General features: G+C 43.7%; 1 protein-coding gene across 1 annotated transcript; it reads left to right on the forward strand.

Moving 5' to 3' along the window:
- The first annotated feature begins 225 nt into the window (after positions 1–225).
- Positions 226–6,914, forward strand: MARVELD1 (MARVEL domain containing 1). Its single transcript, XM_032952096.2, has one exon. The coding sequence runs from the start codon at positions 996–998 to the stop codon at positions 1,623–1,625; it is 630 nt and encodes a 209-aa protein (XP_032807987.2). The 5' UTR covers positions 226–995; the 3' UTR covers positions 1,626–6,914.
- The last annotated feature ends 14,263 nt before the right edge of the window (positions 6,915–21,177 follow it).

The raw sequence follows: 21,177 nt of genomic DNA on the forward strand, positions 1-21,177 counted from the left end.
GCGACCATGGGGAAAGCATGCAAACTCCAAATATACAGGCATCAGGGTAGGGATCGAACCCACGATCTCCTTGCATAGCAGGCGAGGTAGTTAACATTTGACGAGATGGGGCGCATTTCGGGAGATGTGGTCATATGCCGTGGTGTGTTATGGGAACTGACATAGGACAAATGTTGAACCACGCTACTAAATATAACTTTGGCTCATCAGCCAATATTTTCCAGCCGCATTTATTTACGCTGGCAAAGTCCGAACCGGTTTCAGCTTTCAAAATTCCGAGCCTGGTCGCACTTGACTCGGCAAAAACGCTGCTTAAATCCCTCCGAAGAGGCACCGAAGCGTAATTTTAATTTCACGTGATGAGACAGAACCCCCTTACATTAATAGCAAGAATATAAATAATAAAAATACGCCGTGGGAGCAGCAGCAGCAGCCGCAGCCGCCAGGAAACGGAACCCGGAGCCTGCCACACGCAACAACAACACCACACACACACACAAAAAAAACCCCGCACAGTCTCATCAAGTAAGCTCGGAGACGACGTCCAAGCGCTGAGATTCTAGCAACACGGAACCTGGGCAATCCGCTCGTACATATGATCGACGCGGTATCATCGGTCAGTCCACAGTATACTTGGCTGATTACACGGCGAATAAAGTCAACCCAAAGCGCTTCGGGAATCTGCGGCAGTGTGTGAAGGAGACTACGGCGGGGAGGGACGCCGAGAGAGACATTCCAGCGAGCCGCGCCCGGTTGCAACCCGCAGCGTAGCGGACAAAAGGTGGGAACCAACAAAACCACCACCACAAATCTACCAGCACAAGTACTGTGAAACAACAACAACCACCACTACCACCACAAATCTACCAGCACAAGTACTGTGAAACAACAACAACCACCACCACCAAATATCTACCAGCACAAGTACTGTGCGAGAAGACTAACAACCACCACCAACCAACACAACAACAGCCGACAACTACGCATCGTCGGCAATGGCTCAGTCAGCGAGCGGCCCCACCAGCGGCCAACAACAACAACAGCAGCAGCAGCAACAGGCGGCCACCACCACCACCATCAGCAGCAAGGCGAGCCGGCTCTCCTTGGACCGTGCCTACGCCCGAAGCGTCCCGGGCGCGCTGCGCGCCGCTCAGCTCTTCGCCAGCGCCGCGGCGTGGCTCTGCGTGGCGTGCACGCGTTACCACGGCGCGCTGCACTTCGTCGTCTTCGCCGCCGTCACCTCGTGGCTTCTCACGCTCGCCGCCTACGCGACGTCCCTGCTGGGCCTGGGATTAGCTCGCAAGCGGCAGGATCGAGGCGGTGGAGGAGGCGGAGGAGGAGGAAGCCACCGGCTCGGCTGGCTGTTGTGCAACGCGTGCGGGGACTGCGGGTGCGCGCTGCTGTGCGTCGCCGCGTGCGCCGTCGCGGTGCAAGCGGCGCGCGCGCACTCCTTCTGTGACGTCACGGGCTACCGATCCCGCTGCCCGCATCGCGCCTACGTGGCGGCGGCGGTCCTCTGCTGCCTCTGCGCGCTCCTCTACGCCGCATCGGCGCTCCTGCACGGCCTCAAGTGGCGGCGGCTGCACCGCCAGGAGCAGCAGGAGCGGCCGGCTGCCCTAGCTTGAATTAACGTTGCAGATGCGTTTTGATGTCGTCTTTACAGTCTCTCCGTTTTAATACCCACCGTCCCTAATGTTCGTCGTCCAACCACTATCCTTGTTGTCCCCTTGTTTGGTTTTCTCACCCTGCCCACGGCCACCCCAACGTCTCTATGTTTCTTTGGCGCTTCCCAACATTCCTCTGTCCGTCATGCAAACCTCTGTCCGTCCCACAATCCTATTCGTTCCTATGGACCCTCTTTGGTCCTCCCACAGTCCTTTTGTCGGTTGCTCTCTCCATCCCTCATGCTGATGACAGCTACCCTGTACTGTTACAAACTGGCTGGCGGGCATGGAATGGGTTTTGAATGGCCTCCTCTGATGTTACATTTCAAAGGTCATAGGGCCTGTATCAGTATTGGTTTTTTTTTCAACTGCTCAACACTTTATTCAAAGTGTCAACTGCCTCTTTGTGGCAACTTGATGAATTTGTTTAGGTGGAGTCAAGACTTGGGTGTGTCATTATGTGGCTTTTCTAGAAATGCACATATATAATAATAGGTGTTTCCCCCTTTTTTCTGGCAACAAAACTCAAACCTTTTTACAAGGATTCATGTCTGCATTAACCACAATACCTGCAGTCAAATGCAAACAAAACATACTATGATAATATAATGCATTGTCCTTGAAACTGATTGGTCCACACCAAGGGACGGCTTTCTATTGAGCCTCGACCCATTTGGTGTTCGACCAGAGGACGCCAAAAGGCGTCACACAGCTCAAAGACATGAATCCTTGTAAAAAGGTTTCAGTTTTGTTGCCAGAAAAATGGGGAAAAACCCTATTATTATATTTTGGTACTGGCAAAGGAGGTCTAATGATGTACATATATGTTGAGATGAGCTTTTAGAGTCATCTTTGTGTAACCACCTATGTGTTGTCCATGTCTGGGTCATGTAGCATGGATGCCCAACCACACGATGCCCAAGCAGGTTTTGTTTGGCCAGATAGAGTAGGATAAACGGGCATGACACGGGCTGGAGAAGAGATGTACTGATGCGGTACGGGAGGATGTGGAGCTGAGTGGACTTGCCAAAGACTGGTACCAGCGGTGTCAAGATCGGCCTCTATGCAGGAGGCTCGTGAAGGACGCTACTGGCCAGTTGGAGACAGTCACCCTCCAGCAACAACGGAGAGCAGAGGAGTGATGCACACAACAACGAGCGGAGCGCCGGGCGGATAAAGTTAAGCAAGTTGGCAAAGTAGGGGGCACAGTTGGTGCATCTGCCAGTCGTCTCAGTCAGCCCATGGCACCTGGGTCTGTCTCGTGACTTGTCAGCGAGCCTTCGACACTTCACGTGACCTCAAAGTGCACCTGGCACAGGTGCCGTGGTGACGTCACCGTCAGTGGCGGGTATTGGTATATATTGGTATTGGTTCATAAGAGCAGGGAGTGACTACAGATTTGGTGGCGATTGCCTTTTAATTCATACTCTTTGGTTCTTTCGGTAAAGTCACGTGGGTATAAAATAAAATAAGTCACGACGCTTCGATCGCAACACAAGTGGTCGTCCTCAGGCGGAAATAATATAATCCAGCAGTGGAAGTGCTGAACCAGCGAGATAACTGTTACAACGATTATACTTTTTCCGCCTGAGGAGGACCGCTTGGGTTGCGATCGAAACGTCGTGATGTATTTTATTTTATACCTATGTGACTTTACCGAAAGAACCAAAGAGTATGGATTCCTGCAGTCACGAAAGCTTCAAATCAAGATTGCCTTTTAATCATGTATTACAAATTGGGCTATAGGAAGTCACAAGAGATTAAGAATTCCATGTTCTACAGAAGGTAAAGATGGCACCCTCATCAACAGGCTCATAGCGAGAAAGGAAAGTGAGTGACCACAGACTTAGTGGCAATGACTATTTCAACCATACGTGGAAATTGTAAAAGAGACATGAGGATCACAGCCACATCAGGCCTACCACTTCCAAATAGCCCGTAATGACACCTATCACTACAAGCATCTTAGCTGCACTAATCGGGTGCAAGAGGGAAGTTTCTTTCAATAATTTCTGATTTCAGCATGCTCAGTCACTTCTATTATCTAAAGGGTCTTTTTCAATAACAACATTGAGCTGTGGGTTAATGTTTGGCCTACCAAATGTCCCTGGAAGTCTGAGATTTGACCCTCAGTATTTATAAATAACTATAATAGTCTGAATACAATATAGGCTATAATATTTTGTTGTGACTGGAGCAGTAAATAACTGTTACATTAACAATGATGCCAAATAAATTACCACAATACAATTCTAACAATTCACTTAACAAAACCAAGTGAACCAAATCAGAATAGACCACGGTCAGGTTAGGGTATTTACAAACGACTCGCGTAATGACATGAGGTCCCCAGTTATAGCTACAGTAATTGCCTCTGCATTTTGGGTAAAGACTACCTTTTTACGTGAAACAATTTTTTTTACAAATGTTATCCATAAACTGGCATGCTTTGACCCCACACCTATTTGGCAGTTGTCTGGTCAAACCGAAAGTTATGCAGTAATCTGAACCACAAGTCCTGTACGCGATGTGCAGACAGAATACTACGAATCTGCAGATCAGATAGTTATTTCTGACTTTCGCTCACGTATTTGCTCACGAGACAACTTGATTTGATTGGCTATGTCGGGTAGTGGAGGCTTATAGTGAAAAATTGGTATTATACATACACGATCTAACCATAAAAATGTTTATGAATCATTAGTCGTGAAAGTCTACATATAAAAATAAGCTGTTTTCCTGAACGTATTTATATAATTTCGTAGTGAGAAATATATAGCATGCTAAGTTTGCTCATGTAGTGTAAAGTATTCAAATAGCCACGCTTGCATCATCATAGCTTGTGAAATTAACACGGTATCGCAGAATACAGTAGCCTTCCATGAGGAATGAATGTACCATTCCAATTGGTATGTTTGCTGAGCATACTGCTGTGAACTATTGTCAAATGCAATGCACTGTTTATACGTAAAGGGGGAGTATAACGATGGTACAGCATAATTTACATTTGGGTTATGCATCATTATTCCATGTGCATAAGAAAACTCTCATCAAAGTGTTGGATACATTTACAGTTTTTTTTATTACATTGATGCCTTCTAAAGCACTACCATCAATAACTGGCTTATGATATTGCGCTGCCTCCAACAACATGAATGTTAGTGGTATATATAAATAGCCATTGTTCATCCACTGCTGGATGACAGCTTGCCCACACCTTGTCAATCATAGGGATTTGTTGACTATACTTCACCACGCTGGTCGGTACAGGTTGGTGAAGTGTTAGAGGGGGGCTGGAGCAGCTTGGATATCGCTCACCACTGATGTTAGCCGTGGCAGGGAAATAAACTGTGGTTGCTGGGTTCATAGCACATTGCACTAACCACCGAACCCCTAGTGGTATACACATTTTAGGAATATGCTCATGAGCATATTCAACTACTAATGAACCAAGTACATGTTTTTATATTTGCTATTTTTTTCATTTATCTCCCTCATCGGAATTCCAGCCTTATCTGAAACTGACCACAAATGACCAATTCCTAAGCAGCCATAGAATTAACAGTACTGTTTTGTATATTTATTACGTTTTCTACCAGCATTTCTTTTTTTTAAATATTAACATGAGGTTTTATAAATGTGTTAGCGGTGTGTGCATGTAAAATTATGCGGGAACAAAATGTACCAAATGTATCCGTGGGCAAAGAACAAAAGCTGAGACTCATAACATTGAGGATATGTGGCTCCATGGTTTTTAGCCAAGCCAATGCAATGAAAAAAAATCACCAGGTAAAGCCCAATGAGCTATATAGCTCTTTCTCAGAAGCGATTTGGCTATCACAAATGATAGCTAAAAGAAGTGGATTATCATGTGGACACTTAAGAGCAGCAAAATACTCTAAACGCGTGTTTATAAACGTGAAGGGAAAAACCGGAGGACCCGGGATAAAAAAAATCCACGCGACCACAGGGAGAACATGCAAACTCCAAATATATAGGCGTCAGGGTCGGGATCGAACTCCACGACCTCCTGTATACCAGACGAGGTAATTAACATCTCGCCAGCGTCTAACAAAGAACATGCCGATGGATATTTCGTTGTGCACAAGCACAATTAACAAAGATACGCAACACACTTGTCAACAATACTTCCTTAAAAACACTAAATCTATAGAGTGGTCCAAAAGTCAGGACACATAGGGTTATTTCATTTATTTTAACACTGGCAATCAAACATTGTCATTGTTTCTTCATTCTATTATTATTATCATCTATTGTTCTTCTTCCTGTGGGGTCACTTCAAATCCGTCGTTTACAAAATATACCCAAAAACCCCAGAATTAATTGAAACAAAAAGGATTGATCAATGTTCGAAGATAATCTTTTTGAAAAAGTCCGAAATACATTTCAAACGATAATTCATGCACTCATTAATCTTAATGGAAGTCAGTTTGAACATTCGTTAAAAAAATAACCCGATATTTGTTAAAATAAATACAATGACACTGTGTCCTGACATTAGGGCCACATATACCGTACCAAATTACATTCCCGCATCACCTGCATGATAATGACTTGTATTGTACTCCCCTCATGTCAGTCCACTGCTGGATGAGGGGCTCCCCATGCCATACAGGCTGTGGGGACTATTTTGACCGTACGTCACCACACTGATCACTACAGTATAGGTTGGTAAAGGCAGGGAGCATACATGAGTACAGTATAACAATGGATATTTACGCACGACACCTTGGCTTCTCAGCACTATCCAGGCCCAAACTTTGCTTGGCTTCTGAAAACTGACGAGATTGGGGTGCATTCTGGGAGATTCGGTCACAGTCGTAAGTTATTTTAATTACTGAAATTAAAACACCTAATTGTTCAGTGTGGTGCAGTAATGAACAAATACACGGTGTACAATCTCCGCAAATAAATCATGGGAGGAGATATTTGTTTACATAAAACATATAACTGCCAAGTTGAAACTTTTTTTAAGTATTCGTTGAAATTTTACATTTTTAATAAGAGGCCTTTTTTGTACGATTCGTTAAAGGTACATGTTACTTTGTTATGTTTACATTCGCCTTAAAAAAATAATTGTAGAACATGATATACGTATAGGCTACGGACTGTATCATCATTCCCAACGTTTGCTAAACCAATGCAGTTTTGTACGAGGGCTATGTAATCTCTTACCATTGAAACAGCTGTCATTTTAGTGTTAATACAAAATAAATCATTACTACACAACGGCCTTTTGTGTTGCCTCTAAAGTGCACTTTGGTGAGAAAACACTGAAAACACACACACATTTTTCAAGACCACGGTATGTTCAATGGAGGGGAGCCCGTGTTTGACTAGCTGTGTTTATTCTGTAAGTGTATGTAGGCAAAGTCAGCCTAAAGCCTACTTAGAATTTTAATAAATCACATTCTCCAGGTTTTGTGAAGCAAACGCAACCATTACAATTTACGAACGTGTGCCTACTGTATGTGAAAATATGTCGAGTACTTGACACTTTTTAACTTGTGCAGTCACTCATAGGCTCTACGGATTCTTAAGTTGCATTTTAACATCAATTGTAGTTGTCAGATAGGCAAAAACACACACTTGTCTTAGTGTTCAAAAAGGCGCATTTTAATATATTTAGTTTTACACTTGTAAACCGTCTGAATGATTAAATGTTACATTGATCAAAATAAGCTGATAACCAATATCTCCAGCAATAATCACATCACGATTGCTGATTTGAAAACAACAGTAGCTGGTTAACACATAAAAAAAATAACGCCACATTTGTAGGGGGCACACGTGACGTTGCCTCCATAGTTGAACAACAAAAAAGAATACTTCATTGTGAAATGGTAATCTAGTGGTTTGTCCAATGAAAGGAAGAAGACCTCACAGAGAATGACATTCGAGATTGGTGCCAGACATGTGGCACTGCTTGAGCATTTTGGCACAAAGACAGAGGCAAGTAGAGACAAGTGACGAAATGTGCGGTGGACATGAGTGATGTTGGACACCGCGTACGCACGTCGCAAGTATTGTTGCTTATGTCGCCCAAATACAGGGCGAAGCATTTATATTACACGCTTTCTTCTCAGCACGTGGGGTGAATATTGTGAAAGCGATAAGCTTCGTACATTACAGAGGAGACATTGGTAAACGCGTATCGTTCATGCATTGGGTGGGGGACAAGTGGAGGCTTAGAAATTAATGATGTCTCACTTTTCACTACTTGTTTTATTGGGTTATCTGCACATGGACCACCCTGCAGACTCACTGAAGTTACTTACAGTGACCTGTAGGTGACGAGGCATGTACAGGGTCCTCCACATGTCTCGTAACCCCAAAATTAATTGACCCCGAACATTTATTTTCCTTTTTGCATATTCATTATTTGTTTTAAATAAACCTTACTTTAAACAAAAAAAAAATACGTTTTAGAGAATTAAATGGGGGTCACGAGACATCCCGACCACCCTGAAGAAAGGAAAACATTGACACAGGCACTGTAGCAGTGAAATGATGAAAGTGGCATCCAGCGGTGTGGGGGTGGCACAGCACAGGAGTGAAAAGACACACACACAACGCACACGCCTAGTTGTGAGCTAAGGTTCAAGGGACTTAAGCAAATATGTGTTGTGACTGGAGCTCTCCTACATACAAACTGAGAAAAAAAATCAACAGCAAATTCCAGTAGCGTTGGGCAGTGAAGAGAGTGGCGCACTGGGGGATGGGTGAGAATGATTACTCAGTGGCTAGCAGCAAGGGCCATTGCGCCCTGACATTGCTCCAGAGAGAGTGTGTGTGTGTGACAAAGCCAGCAGGACAGCAGCTGCTCGGGGCAAGGAAGGAAAGGATTGCCCATTTAGGGCCAAAAAACGCTGGAGCAGTCTTGGACCCCCTCCTCAATTTTGGTAAGAAACAAGAACAGCATTTTCAACATTCATTTGGCGTCAAAGTGGTCATGCTTTAGGTGTGTGTGTGTGCGTGTTTTGACACAGTGAGTGGTAATCGAACCCGGGTCACAGGGTTCGTAAGCACAGCGCACTAAACCGCTGTACTCATCGCTCCCACCGGTGAGGATTATCTGAACCGGTCCTGGGCGTTCCCGCTAGGTCGACTCAGCCTAAAATGAGTACATCGCCACTGGTGAGACAAAGGTGGCCGGGCGTGGTGCTGGCCACCCACTCCCTCTCGTCTGCTGTGTCGGCTTTCATAGCGCTACTCGCGAACAGCACTTGCCCCAAAAGTATGTTAAGGCTACACGGGGGGGGAGGGGTCTTTGCCTTTGTTAACACAGTAGTACAGCGTTACAACATGTTGGTCATCCGTGCATCATCGTCAAGTCGGGGTGCCGACGCTTTTGTTGTCCTCTGACCCACGGCTAACATCAGTGGCGAGCGACACGTGGATCTGTAGCATTACCCCATTTTCACTCCTTAACCCGCGGTGACCAGAATTGGTGAAGTATGACCAAACAACCCGCCTCCCTGCCCCCCGTGGCCCCGTGGCTATATCTCGATCTTACCTTCGCCTCTTCCTTTCGTATAAGTGCTGGTGATGTGTCAATGTGCAGAGCAACGGCCACAATGTCACGACATTAAGGTGGTCAAGTCAAGATGACCGCGTCAGAAGTGGCGTGGTTTCGCTGTAGATGTCTTCTTCGTATTTGTGGATCGGCCATTGTTGCTTCGTTATACGTCGTCACCGGTCTGTTCTGGGTGACCCATACCTATCAACCCATACGATTCACCCGTATTCTTGTCCAGGGAAATTGAGTGAAACATTTGGTGTCTGTTTGTGTTTTCCCCCTTGTGATGGGACTTTACAGGATGAACGTTGCGATTTATAAGGGGCACGGGGTGACCAGTAAGGTCTGAATTGGTCTTTAATAAGTAGGGCACTGATAAGGGGGTGACAGGTATGATAATCACAGTCGTACACGACTGCAGAGATGATGTTTGCTGCTTGTCCGTTGCTGATGATTATATTTAGTTGGTTGCTAAATGACTCTGTTGAGTGAGCGATAGGTTCCTCCCTGTGATGGTGTAGGGTGGGTGGGGGGGGGTGCTGATGTCAGTATTAGCTGGTGGGAGTCTTTAGAACAACAACAACACAAATCGTGAAATCGTCGTAGAAGTTCAATCGTAAAATCGTCACGGATACGAAACGTTTCCAACACTTGTCCCCCGAGGTTGAGCGCCGGCGTGAGCTGACACATTCCGACACAGTAGGAACAGCACTTGTGGTGGACGGAGCGGTGGCGCAGTGGTTAGCGCACTGCGCTGTTCATTGCCCGTGCGTCCACGTCTAAGTTCGATCCCCAGCCACGGTTCGTTCGTCTCTCAATCCGCTTGTCCTGGTGACGAGAGCTGAAGTCATCAATCCATCTCTGCAATTCGTTCCCGGCATTTGTAACATATGTCGAATAGCACACTTTATTTGGAACCCAAACATTTAGAAAAAGTCATGTAGTTTCCCATATATGTCTATAACATGAAGCATGTTTGGTCATTTTTATTATCAACAGGGATGTGACGAGTCACCCCCTGGCGAATCGATTAAAGAATCAATGGCAATTTGTACCATGGTGAATGTAGCGACCTCTAGCTGCTGTAGGGCTCAGCGAGCCCATTACATACATTGAACCCTTTACATTGCAAATCAAACTTCACTTCATCGACACGCGATTCAACTCATGGCTATAGGGGAAAATAATTCGACATGAATCAATGAGAGCCTATACCAATGTCATCTGTTTTCTTTAAGCACAGTGCTAACGATAAGGATATATCCAAATTATATAAATATTGTAATGTTTGTTTTTATTAGCTAAGCCAAGGCTGGACATATCCCTGTAAACATGTAACGTTGGTCCAACGGTGGCATGTTTGCTGGAGTGTTGGCACCAATATAATTTACCCAATCTTTCATAGACATGTTCAAATCATTTTAAAGCATAAACCAAGGGCAAATGAGAACAGCTGAAAACACAGTGCAGCTGGGACAATGAGTCAATTACGTCGATCAATCAACCAAAATGTACAAAAAATCATCACTTTTGTGGTCAATTACTGAAGGCAGGAAACCCCTACAAACCACGCCTGGCGAGATACAACTGATAATACTGATGACGTAAACAATCCTTGTCCATAACCTGCCTTCCAGTGGCACACGTGGGCACACAGTTGAGAGCTTTCATCAACTTTTTGCATGTTATCAGATATTTCCAGAAATCTAACTGATAATCGGGAGAATAATCGATTGTTTAAATAGTCGGATAGCGCAGCACGAACAGAATATGGACACCTTGTTCATTAAATGTATACAATGTGTAAGCAAATAAAGTACAGTACTCAAGATTAATACACACTTGCGCATTTATACATTAATATATTTTTTATAGGTATGTGCATGGCACAGTAGTTATGCAAATTGTATTTTTTACACGTTTTCCAGAAATAAAATTTGTTGACCAAATTTAGTAGTTCATGTTGTAATGCAATGCGTCATGTGAACCAAACCCACGTACTGCAGCAATCTCAGCAATCGCTTCCCGTACACTCGGCCACACTGCACCCGACCAATTGCTTCATCATTCCAGTGCTATTTTTAACGTTGTCCATATTTGTCATAGAATTCATCCTCAAATCTCTTTTTTCCGAATAGTTCACATAAGGTTCATTCGGCAAATCTAAACTTTGATTGAATCTACGGATGTCCGAGTCCCCACTGCATGATAGAGGTACTTCATTTATTTTTTTAATGTTTAGTGAACAAGTCCATGACATTTATTCCAACAATTGGTCCCGATGCTGTGATAGTTGATGGTGACAACTTGGGGAAGTCTCCATCCAGCAATGGATTGATCATGGCCGATGATGATGAACATTCATTACAGTGGTAATGTCGAGGTCTGCTAGCCACGACGAGAGGGCTTCTGAAGGGCGTTTGTGTAGTTGTGTTATTCGTTCGTCGAAGGAGTCCAGACTACAGTTGCATGGACACAATCGCACGACTTTGCCTTGTATTTCATTTTCCATTTATGAAGGATATGTGCGCATCGGCTTCGTGTACACTGACAGATCCTTGGTTGTTTAACCAGGCGAGAACACTAAGAATAAAATCATGTTTTTTTTTTCCCCCAGGAAGAATTGGGTTACATGTATTACAGTGTACAGTATGCATGCGTTCCGGTTTGGAGCGGTGGCTCAGTGATTAATGCGCAGCACCATGAACCCAGATACCTAAGTTAGATTCCCGGCCATGGCTAATATCAATGGTGAGTGGTACCTTGACCGGTCCTGAGCAGGGGTGCAGTCACTGTGGGTGTCCTGGGTGTCCTTTACACCCTCATCAACATTGTTGGATATGGCTCAGAGACACCCACAATATTTTGCACCCCTGGTCAGTACACACAGCACAAAACTGGACAAATATCTCCCTGATAGCCTGTTGCGGCAAGAGCTGGTAACGAGCAACTATGAAGGCCGACATGGTACACCACAAGGTGGCGGGTGGCCAGCATCACGCCCCCAGTACCAATGTTTTCACATGGCACCAGGTACTCATTTGAGGCCGAGTCAACCTATGAGTGGCCCAGGACCGGTTCAGATAATCGTCACTGATGTTGGCCGTGAGCGGGAATCAAACTCGGGTCGCCGAGTTTGTCGCGCAGTGGGCAAACCGCGACACTAACCGCTCACCTTTTGTCAGTACGCACACCCACATTCGCACTGAATACACACACAGAATATTCAACGGTGCAGAGTGTGGTCAACACAACGCATTCACACAGTCGGCCACACATTACCGCAAAGCCAGCGCACACGGCCAACACGCACATCTACTCAAGCGCCAACGGCTGTCCACACCATTCTCCTTTATAGCGTCACCATAGAAATGCAATGTCCCAGGAACATCCCAACTCCGCTTGTTGAGTGGCAAATTGATCCTATTATTTGCGAGCAGCCGTATTTTTTTGTTGGTCACGGATAAGTAATAAAGTGCGAATCACCGGCGGATAATAGGACCCGCAAGTTGTAAAGTATGTTTGTACAAGGTACAGGATCGTAACTTAATACGTACATCAAACTATCCAAGACTGTCATGAGTGGAAAAAATTCGTGGATATTACCAATGCAAAGTCTCAAGAAATTTTTATTTTTCTTATTTTATTGAATTACATTTTGTTATGTTCATAAGCTTATGCTGCAGTAGTTTCACAAAAAAACCCAGAAATGTGTTGTCCCCTTATCTCCAACACAAGTGAAACGAACGTGAAATAAGGTGTGCCAATGCGACGTGTATCATGGCAACTGTAATCAATGGGAGCATGAACAAATAATGGGCAACAACTGTGCATCTGTAATGTGGCCAAAAACCACCGGGGGGACGCCCCCAACCTTCCAATGTTTGGCTGCACCCCCAATGATCTTGAGCCCCCCCCCCACCCCGCCTCTCTTCACCAACCCACATTGACCGTCATGAGGTTGGGTCAAATAGCCCCCACATTTGACGCATCGTCGGGAGGCATTCGTTGAACGGTGTACTAAACAAAGGGCTGTAAAGTATCGTCGTCTCATCATTTGTTATTGTTGTTGCAGTGGCCTTGAGTGCTTTCCCGACTATTGTCCCCTGGCATCGGGCCACGCTGCGTGCTTTCCCCACACACGCAGCTCTGTCTAATTACTGGAACACTTATTTTCGAACGTGCACGTCCGTGCACACACTTTATAGTTACCAGAAATGCAGAGTATGAGCTTAGTAGGAAAATTACAAATAATTACCCGGAAGCTTTGGATATACACAAAAACAATCCATTTTTTTCAACGAGCCATAAAAACTGACCCAATGATTTTCTAGGAAGTCACTAACATCTATTCACGTTGTGTTTACGCACTAATTATATTTACGAGAATGTTGCTAAATCTGGACCCTAATTTCTTCCCTGCATAGTTACCGGTGGGGATATTTTTAGGGATGAGGATGAGTAAGAGCTGGAGGTGACGGGGGTGCAGCAATTAAGTTTTCCTGGCTAATAATTTTGGCTGCCTCCTCTCAGAAACGCGATCCATCAGTGAATGACCATATTGCTGCTAATGCCACCCATTAATGTGGCCTCAAACCAAGAATATAAAACGTTCTGTTAATAAATATTCAACTGCAAGATCAGCAAGGGAAGGTACTGTTTGCCCATGTTTATGAGTTGTATAATAGGGTTCTGTCCATCTTTCAGTGTTCAAATTGATTAACTCTTTCATTGTGATGTTTATCAAACGTAATTATTTTTTTGATTCAACTTTTAACATGCCAATACCAAACATTCAATTTTTAAATGTGGCAGATAACTTCACATTTCAAAAAAATGGTACTCTTGTGTTGTGAATGTTACGTTGTGTGATATAATTCTGAAGCCTACAACTTGGCACAGTTTAACACGTAGGCTTTCGCGACCAATATTATTCACAATAAAGGTTTTTGGGTTAGATCGCGTTGTTTACTTGGCACAGTTCACAACACAAGTCTGCAACCAGTACAGCTACCTGATAATAACTACATTGAATGTAATCATATAATCTTTAAAAAAAACATTACTAGCATTCACATTTGGGGGTGGAGTGGTGGCATAGTGATGAGTGCACTGCGCTACGTTCTCAGTTCAATTCTGGACCACGTCATACATCGGTGGAGCTTGATATCTCTGATCGGGTCCTGGGCCTCCCTAACCCCTTCGCTAACCCAAACTGATCAGCGTGGTGAGCTATGGTTAAACAAGCCCCAAGACGTTAGGAGGCCTTCATCCAGCAGTGGATTGACAACATTTACGTAAATAATAATTATATACACATTTGTTGCAAGGACATTCAGTGCTACATTTATTAGTGAGGAGGATGTCTTGCCCTCAGTGAGACGTAGTAGAGTCTGTGTAATTGTACACTGCTCTGTATCTCAATACCGCGGCTCATTTATTTATTTAAGCAGGTAAGAGAACGCTATGAATTTAGTTTTCTTGAACAGAATGGCCCTGCCAACGACAGCACAAACACACAAGCTGCTTAAATAACAAATAAACAGCCACGCAATAACGCAAATACACTGTGCAATTATATGTGAACAACGCAAAACACGCAGCTGGCATCGAATGATACTGGTAAAGAGAGCGAATACATTACCGTACCATTATATTGAGAAAAACACAGGAAAGGGCATACTAAAACCGAATATATATTCCATATAACTTTTCGAAATGTTTTGCCGAGGGTAATCCAAACTCAATACAGCTGCTGTAAAACAACATATTTTTGAATGTCTTACGTGAGTAACCTGTGCTCAAGAGAACCGTTCTTGGCAGGCAGCTCTGCATCATCAATAGGAGGGCATTCACGTGGTCTAGAATGTGTGTATCTTTGCCTGCCAGGCACATTGGATGCCTTTTAAAAAAAAAATGTCAATACTGTACCCACTAAGGTACGGGGCCCAGTTTGTTTGCTAAATATAGTGTACACTGCACATTTGTTAAGCGTGAGCTGTTTTTGCAATATATTCATTACTAATACGCTGTGTATTTACGTACAGTACTGTGTTTTGGGTGAATAAATAAATAGGGCAATGGGCAGGATGCTTTAGTTGAATGGTTGCCAATGAGCTAGTCAATATTTTGAGTTTCACTGCTTTGGAATATCAATGGGTGTCTTGGAAAAAAACGTGTCAACCCCTCACATAATACATAAATATGAATAAAACCATGCGAACTTGATTGGAACACGTTTCATATTTATTTTTATGGTATAATTTCCCCATGGATGGTAGCACAATGGATTTTATGATTCATGTTTTTCATTCAATAAATCTACCTACTCTCAACAAAAGCCTTGGTTCAAGTTTTTATAAGGCACAACTCAATTAGTAGAGTTAACAAGAGCCTGTGATTCAATCAAGAGTCGGCCATTGTTTGACGATGAGCCAAAGGTCTAAAAGCTTTAATCAGAGATGCCCCATTTTACAATCTTCTCTTGATTTGCAGCTAATGTACCAAATGAATATACCAAAAAAGTCCGTACTCTTTAGGCTCTTATGAGTTGGTGGCATTCGCAAGGCTGTATGCAGAATGTGCACAAATCATGGTTATGTCATCTTGACATGCAAAGCATCTGGGACACCTGTCACAATGTTGCGGTTGAATGCTATTTATTCGTGTAAGTATACCATAATTATCACACAGCAGTTCAGATTTCCTTAGTAATGGCTTTTTGTGTTGAATTGAAATTATCCACTTTCCACTTGCTCTAAACGTGTGCATGATATTTCATGCACGGTTAGAGTGTTAACTGTGCAATTGGCTTGAGAAGAAAATGTGCCGAGTTATTTTTTCATTGATAAATTGGCTTTCATGTATTTTTTTTCTGAAGCCCCCTTTGTCAGTCCACTGCTGCATAAAAGCCTCCCATACTTCACTCCGCTGGTCAGAGTGTGGGTGGTGAAGGGGAAGCGATAGTGCAGCGGAAACCACGCTGCGCTACGAACCCGGCCAGCTGAGTTTGATTCCTGCTCAAGGCCAACACCAGTGACGAATATCTGAGCCCGTCATGTGCATCCCCTAGGTCGACTCAGCCTCAATGAGTAACTGGTGCAGTGTGTAAACATCGTCATTGGGGAGACAAAGGCAGTCGGGCGTGATACTGGTCACCCACCCTGTCGTGTACCGTACTGTGCAGACCTTAATAGGTGCTTGCTAACAGCACTTTCTCCAACAGTCTGTCAAGGCTATACGGGGAATCTTTGTCTTTGTGAAAGGAGCTCAGGCCTCGTTCTGATACCACTCACAAGCAGTATTAGCCATGATAACGAATCAAACTTAGGCCGTCGGGTTTATAGCGCAATGAGCAGATTACAACTCTGCCGGTCTCCCTTCCATGCACTGTTATGCCATTAGAACAGCCACTCATTCTGGAGCTCAAAAACAGCCATTGGAGACATTGCTTATATATTTTTTGTTTTATACTCTCCACAATAATGCAAATGCTTATTTAGAGTTATGTTTTATATAATTTCGCGTCGAACTGGGACCCAGTATCATAAGGGGAGGGGGTCCTTGCCTGTAGGATCAGCAGTTCTCCAGCATTGATTAAAGCAAGCATGACTGCTGATGAGACACTGTGTTGAAGCCGGTCCAGAATTGGCTTGTCATGAAATAATGTTTGCTGAAATTATGCACTCCCAGAAGGCCGTGTGGCTGCTTGGTTGTGGAGGAAACACTTTTATTTTTTTACGTTTGAGAAACATATATGTGAAGGAGACGTATAGTCTGCTTATGTATTGTGTAAGTATTTATTTCTCAACATTTGAGTATAGAACATTGGCAGCTGTTGTCTTCACACGGTTAGTTATCAACCACTATAAGTCATAAACAGTTTGTACTGGGCTGCTCGTGACATCACTACAGCAAATGTTCGACGTCATTCAGGTAGTACGTACGCACTTCAGCTGAGTTATCTTGCCATAAGTGCCCTTTGTCTGCCCACCCACTCCCTTCACAACAGCATCACACCACCACATTATAATTTGCATTATATCAGAAACACGTTCCAGCGTGGGGGGTGACACCCTTCTGAAGATGGGATTGTTGGACTGCTTAAAGTAATGAAGCAATTCATCACGGGTCACACTTTTGAGTAAATAAATCTAGCAGATGACCATGGGAAGTAATGAGATACTTCTCAGGATAAAAAGCCAATCGGTAACTAATGAAACTATTTTACAGGATATAATTGAAAGCAAATGAATATCCAGGTTAATAAGTCCTCCGATTAGCACAGTTGGCTATGTAGCTACGTATGGTGCGAAATAAGTTCAAATAACTACACGTCAGCAGGATCCAATGATTCTGTGGTTAGAATCCCCCTGTTACCTTATAAGGCATGGAGCAGTAGCACAGTGGTTCGTACATTTGGCTATGAGCCCGGAGACCTTGAGTTTAGTTGCTGGCCACGGCTAACATCGGTGATGAGTAATATCTGAACCAGTCTCGGACCATTACCCAACACCGCTTCCCCCCCCCCCCCCAATAACCTACACTGCACGAGGAGGCCTTCATCCAGCAGTGGATACACAAATGGTTATATATATATTTTTTTATTTTATAACCCGATATTGAATGTTAAGGAACGTGGGCGTGGGCAGGACACAATCGCTTGATGACCCGTGGCCGAAATTAACTACGGAGAGTGGCAGCCAAAAGAGGAGACCCGGCCGGGAGAATGTCCACCCTTGTGTTGGGGCGATGAAAACAACCGGTGTGCAGGAGCTAGATGGACTGTTGCATGGTGATGACTTTAGTAAGTCTTCAACTAGCAGTGGATGGATCATGGCTGCTGATGAGTATGTTAATGATGATGCTGCATCAAATGATTGTCAATATATTTGTTTTTCCTCAGAAGTGTGATTTAAAGAGCAATTATCGGCATCGATTATTATGAGTCGTGCCAATTTTAAGGCTGTGATTTAAACAAGACATCCTTAACCAATGCGCACTGACCAGCGTGGTGAAGTATGGTCAAACGATTCTCGCGACTGCCACGACGTGAGAAGGCCCTTCTCCAGTAATGGATTGACCAGAAGCGCCGTCAATTATTCCAGCCTTATTATTCTGAGTTAGAAGCGTGCTAAATAGCCACACAGCGACACATGGCAGACAGTGAATGCATAATCAGCTCTACCCATGTCTTTAATTCAACTTTAAAATGTGCCTTGAATCAGACAAAACATTGCATCTTCATTTCCATTCATTCGCACGTCTTATTTCTTCAACTTTTTTCCAAGGCCCCCCCCCCCCCTCCACCAAAATCCACTCTGTCGATGAATGAATTTCTGCTTTACAAGGGGGGCCATTCATTACTTTATTTGAATACGAAATCCAATATTTACAGAGAAATGTTTGTTTCGAACCGCCTTATTTTTTATGCATATTTCCCCTGCGAACTCAAATATATTATGATTGTGCATAAAGTCTTTATTTCTAACAACCATCTTTTACGGTCAAGGAAAATGAAAAAATTAAAACGACGAGATATGTTTTTTTCAAAGACTGCCCAAATGGTTCTGTTGAACATTTGCGAAATAAGCCAACTCCTGTGCTCCTGTGGCTACTACCCTGGCTGCCTCCTGTGGCCATGCAAAATAACTCGAGACGGTGGAATCTCAGAGCCGGCCGGCTGTGTGTGCATTAAAAGGACTGGTTGTCCACACATCAAAAGGATTGGGCTAAATCAAACAATACTTCGTGATGGGGAAGTTCTGATATGCTTCGAGCTAAAATCGAATTTTATTTTATAAGAAGCATATGCATGTGTGAGGCTTGTCGTGAACTAAAAGGTGAAATGCGTAGGACTGTGGGTTATTAATTCCGTGGTGCCTGTTTATAAGAAGTTTGCGTTATGGTTGAACAATTCACCCCCCCCCTCCCCCAACGATTTGACAAATGGTAACGATGCGATGTGGTGATTTGATTTAAAAAATGAATGTTTTACACTGTGGAGAATATAGCGACCTCTACGGGCTGGTAAGGTTACATTAACTTATTACGCGCAATATATACCATTAAATAAAGTCTATTCCACAACAAAAATTGTTGCACGTGTATTGTTCATGCTTAATACTTTTAAACGATGCATATACGCATCGTAAGATCATTGATATGAATCGAGTGATGTCATGCATAAGAATAGCAAGACTCGTTCTAATTGGCTTTGTAAAGGTTAACCGATTCAATTAAACAAAAATGATTATCATTATTACAAAGTATGACGTGGTGTGGAATGGTGGCACAGTGGCTTATGCTTTTTACTGTCAACCTAAGTTCGATTCCTGGCCATGGCTAATATGAGTGGTGTGTAACGTCATCACCTATGCCCCCCACCACCTCAGCCCACCCACACTGACCAGATTGGTCAAGTATGGTCAAACAACCGCCATAATAGCCGACATGGCATCGGGAAAGCCATTCATCATCCAGCAGGGGGATTGAGATAGGGGCTGTAAATGTTTCCAAATATAGATGTTTACCAATTACGTTTTTCTGTTGAACAATTGCGGTGTTTTTTTTACGTTTATATTCGTGGCACAATGTCCCAGGATGTATATACGATTCTTCATTCATTGCTCATTGGCAGAGTACTATAATTATTAATAGATTTGGAACGTTTGTTCTGAAAAAGACTGCAGGAATTACTCTTTGGTTCTTTCGGTAAAGTCACGTAGGAAGAAAAAATAAATTAAATAATAGCATACGACGTTTCGATTTCAACACAAGCAATCATTATATTTCTAAGTTTACTAGGTTTGTTTTCTCTTTCATTTGTACCTGATGATGATTGCTTGTGTTGCAATCGACGCGTCTTATGCTAGCTATTATTTAATGTATTTTTTCTTTCAACGTGACTTTACCGAAATAACCAAAGAGTACTATATTTACTGTTTTGTTTAAAAGTCGGGTGTGCACATTATTTACGCTGACTCGCGTCATTTTCGGATGGCATCATATGTTCAGATTTAAGGGAGTGATACTGGCATTGAAACCAGAGGCTTTGTAGGGCAGTGGTTACACGGGTTTACGGGGAGTTCCCCGCTCTCGTGATGAAAGCCCACGCGTGTCCGTGCAGTCACGTAAGTCCTGTTGTTGCACGGGCAGTTTTGCACGATCCCCGTCCACGTTGTAGTGGTGGTGGCTAGCCCCTTGGGGGGTGGGTGGGTCGGGGGGGGGCATCTCTGGGACCCCCCTAAGCAAAACCATATTTCTGAGGCCCCCCACTCTCGTGAAATGACGGAAGAGATTTAGACGCGAGATAAGTCATGAGATTACAAGTATAGACAACACAGAGCTGAAGTGAGACGTCGTCAATTGATGAGCGTGCAGTGTGATGGGATGAGAGATCCAGACGAGGCGGTCATGTGGTGAAATGAGAGATGCAGACAAGAGACCGAGATTGAGTGAGATGAGAGGACAGATGCAGACAAGAACAGAGATGTATGGGGAATGATTTATAAGAGAGATGAAGTGATAAGAGACAGTAATATAACATTGAAATAGATGTATTCGCACAAAATATGAAATTGATAGATAAGATTTGAGAAATATGCTAGGAGATACATTCAAATGAGCTTAGTGATCTACATCATTAGACCTCCTTTGCCAGTTCCAAAATGTAATAATAGGGTTTTCCCCTTTTTTTCTGGCAACAAAACTGAAACCTTTTTACAAGGATTCATGTCTGCATTAACCACAATACCTGAAGTCAAAAAAGGGGAAAACCCTGTTATTACATTTTGGAACTGGCAAAGGAGGTCTAATGATGTAGATGCTCATCCCGAGCCCTCATTACTTTGATAGTGCATTGTCTTTGAGCTGTATGCCTTTTGGCGTCATCTGGTCGAGCACCAATTGGGTCGAGGCTCAAAAGCAAGCCGTCCCTTGGTGTGGACCAATCAGTTTCAAGGACAATGCATA

The sequence above is a fragment of the Petromyzon marinus genome, chromosome 11 (assembly GCF_048934315.1).
Source record: "Petromyzon marinus isolate PM22_M1 ecotype Great Lakes invasive population chromosome 11, UKy_Petmar_22M1.pri1.0, whole genome shotgun sequence".
NCBI classification, from domain to species: Eukaryota; Metazoa; Chordata; class Hyperoartia; order Petromyzontiformes; family Petromyzontidae; genus Petromyzon; species Petromyzon marinus.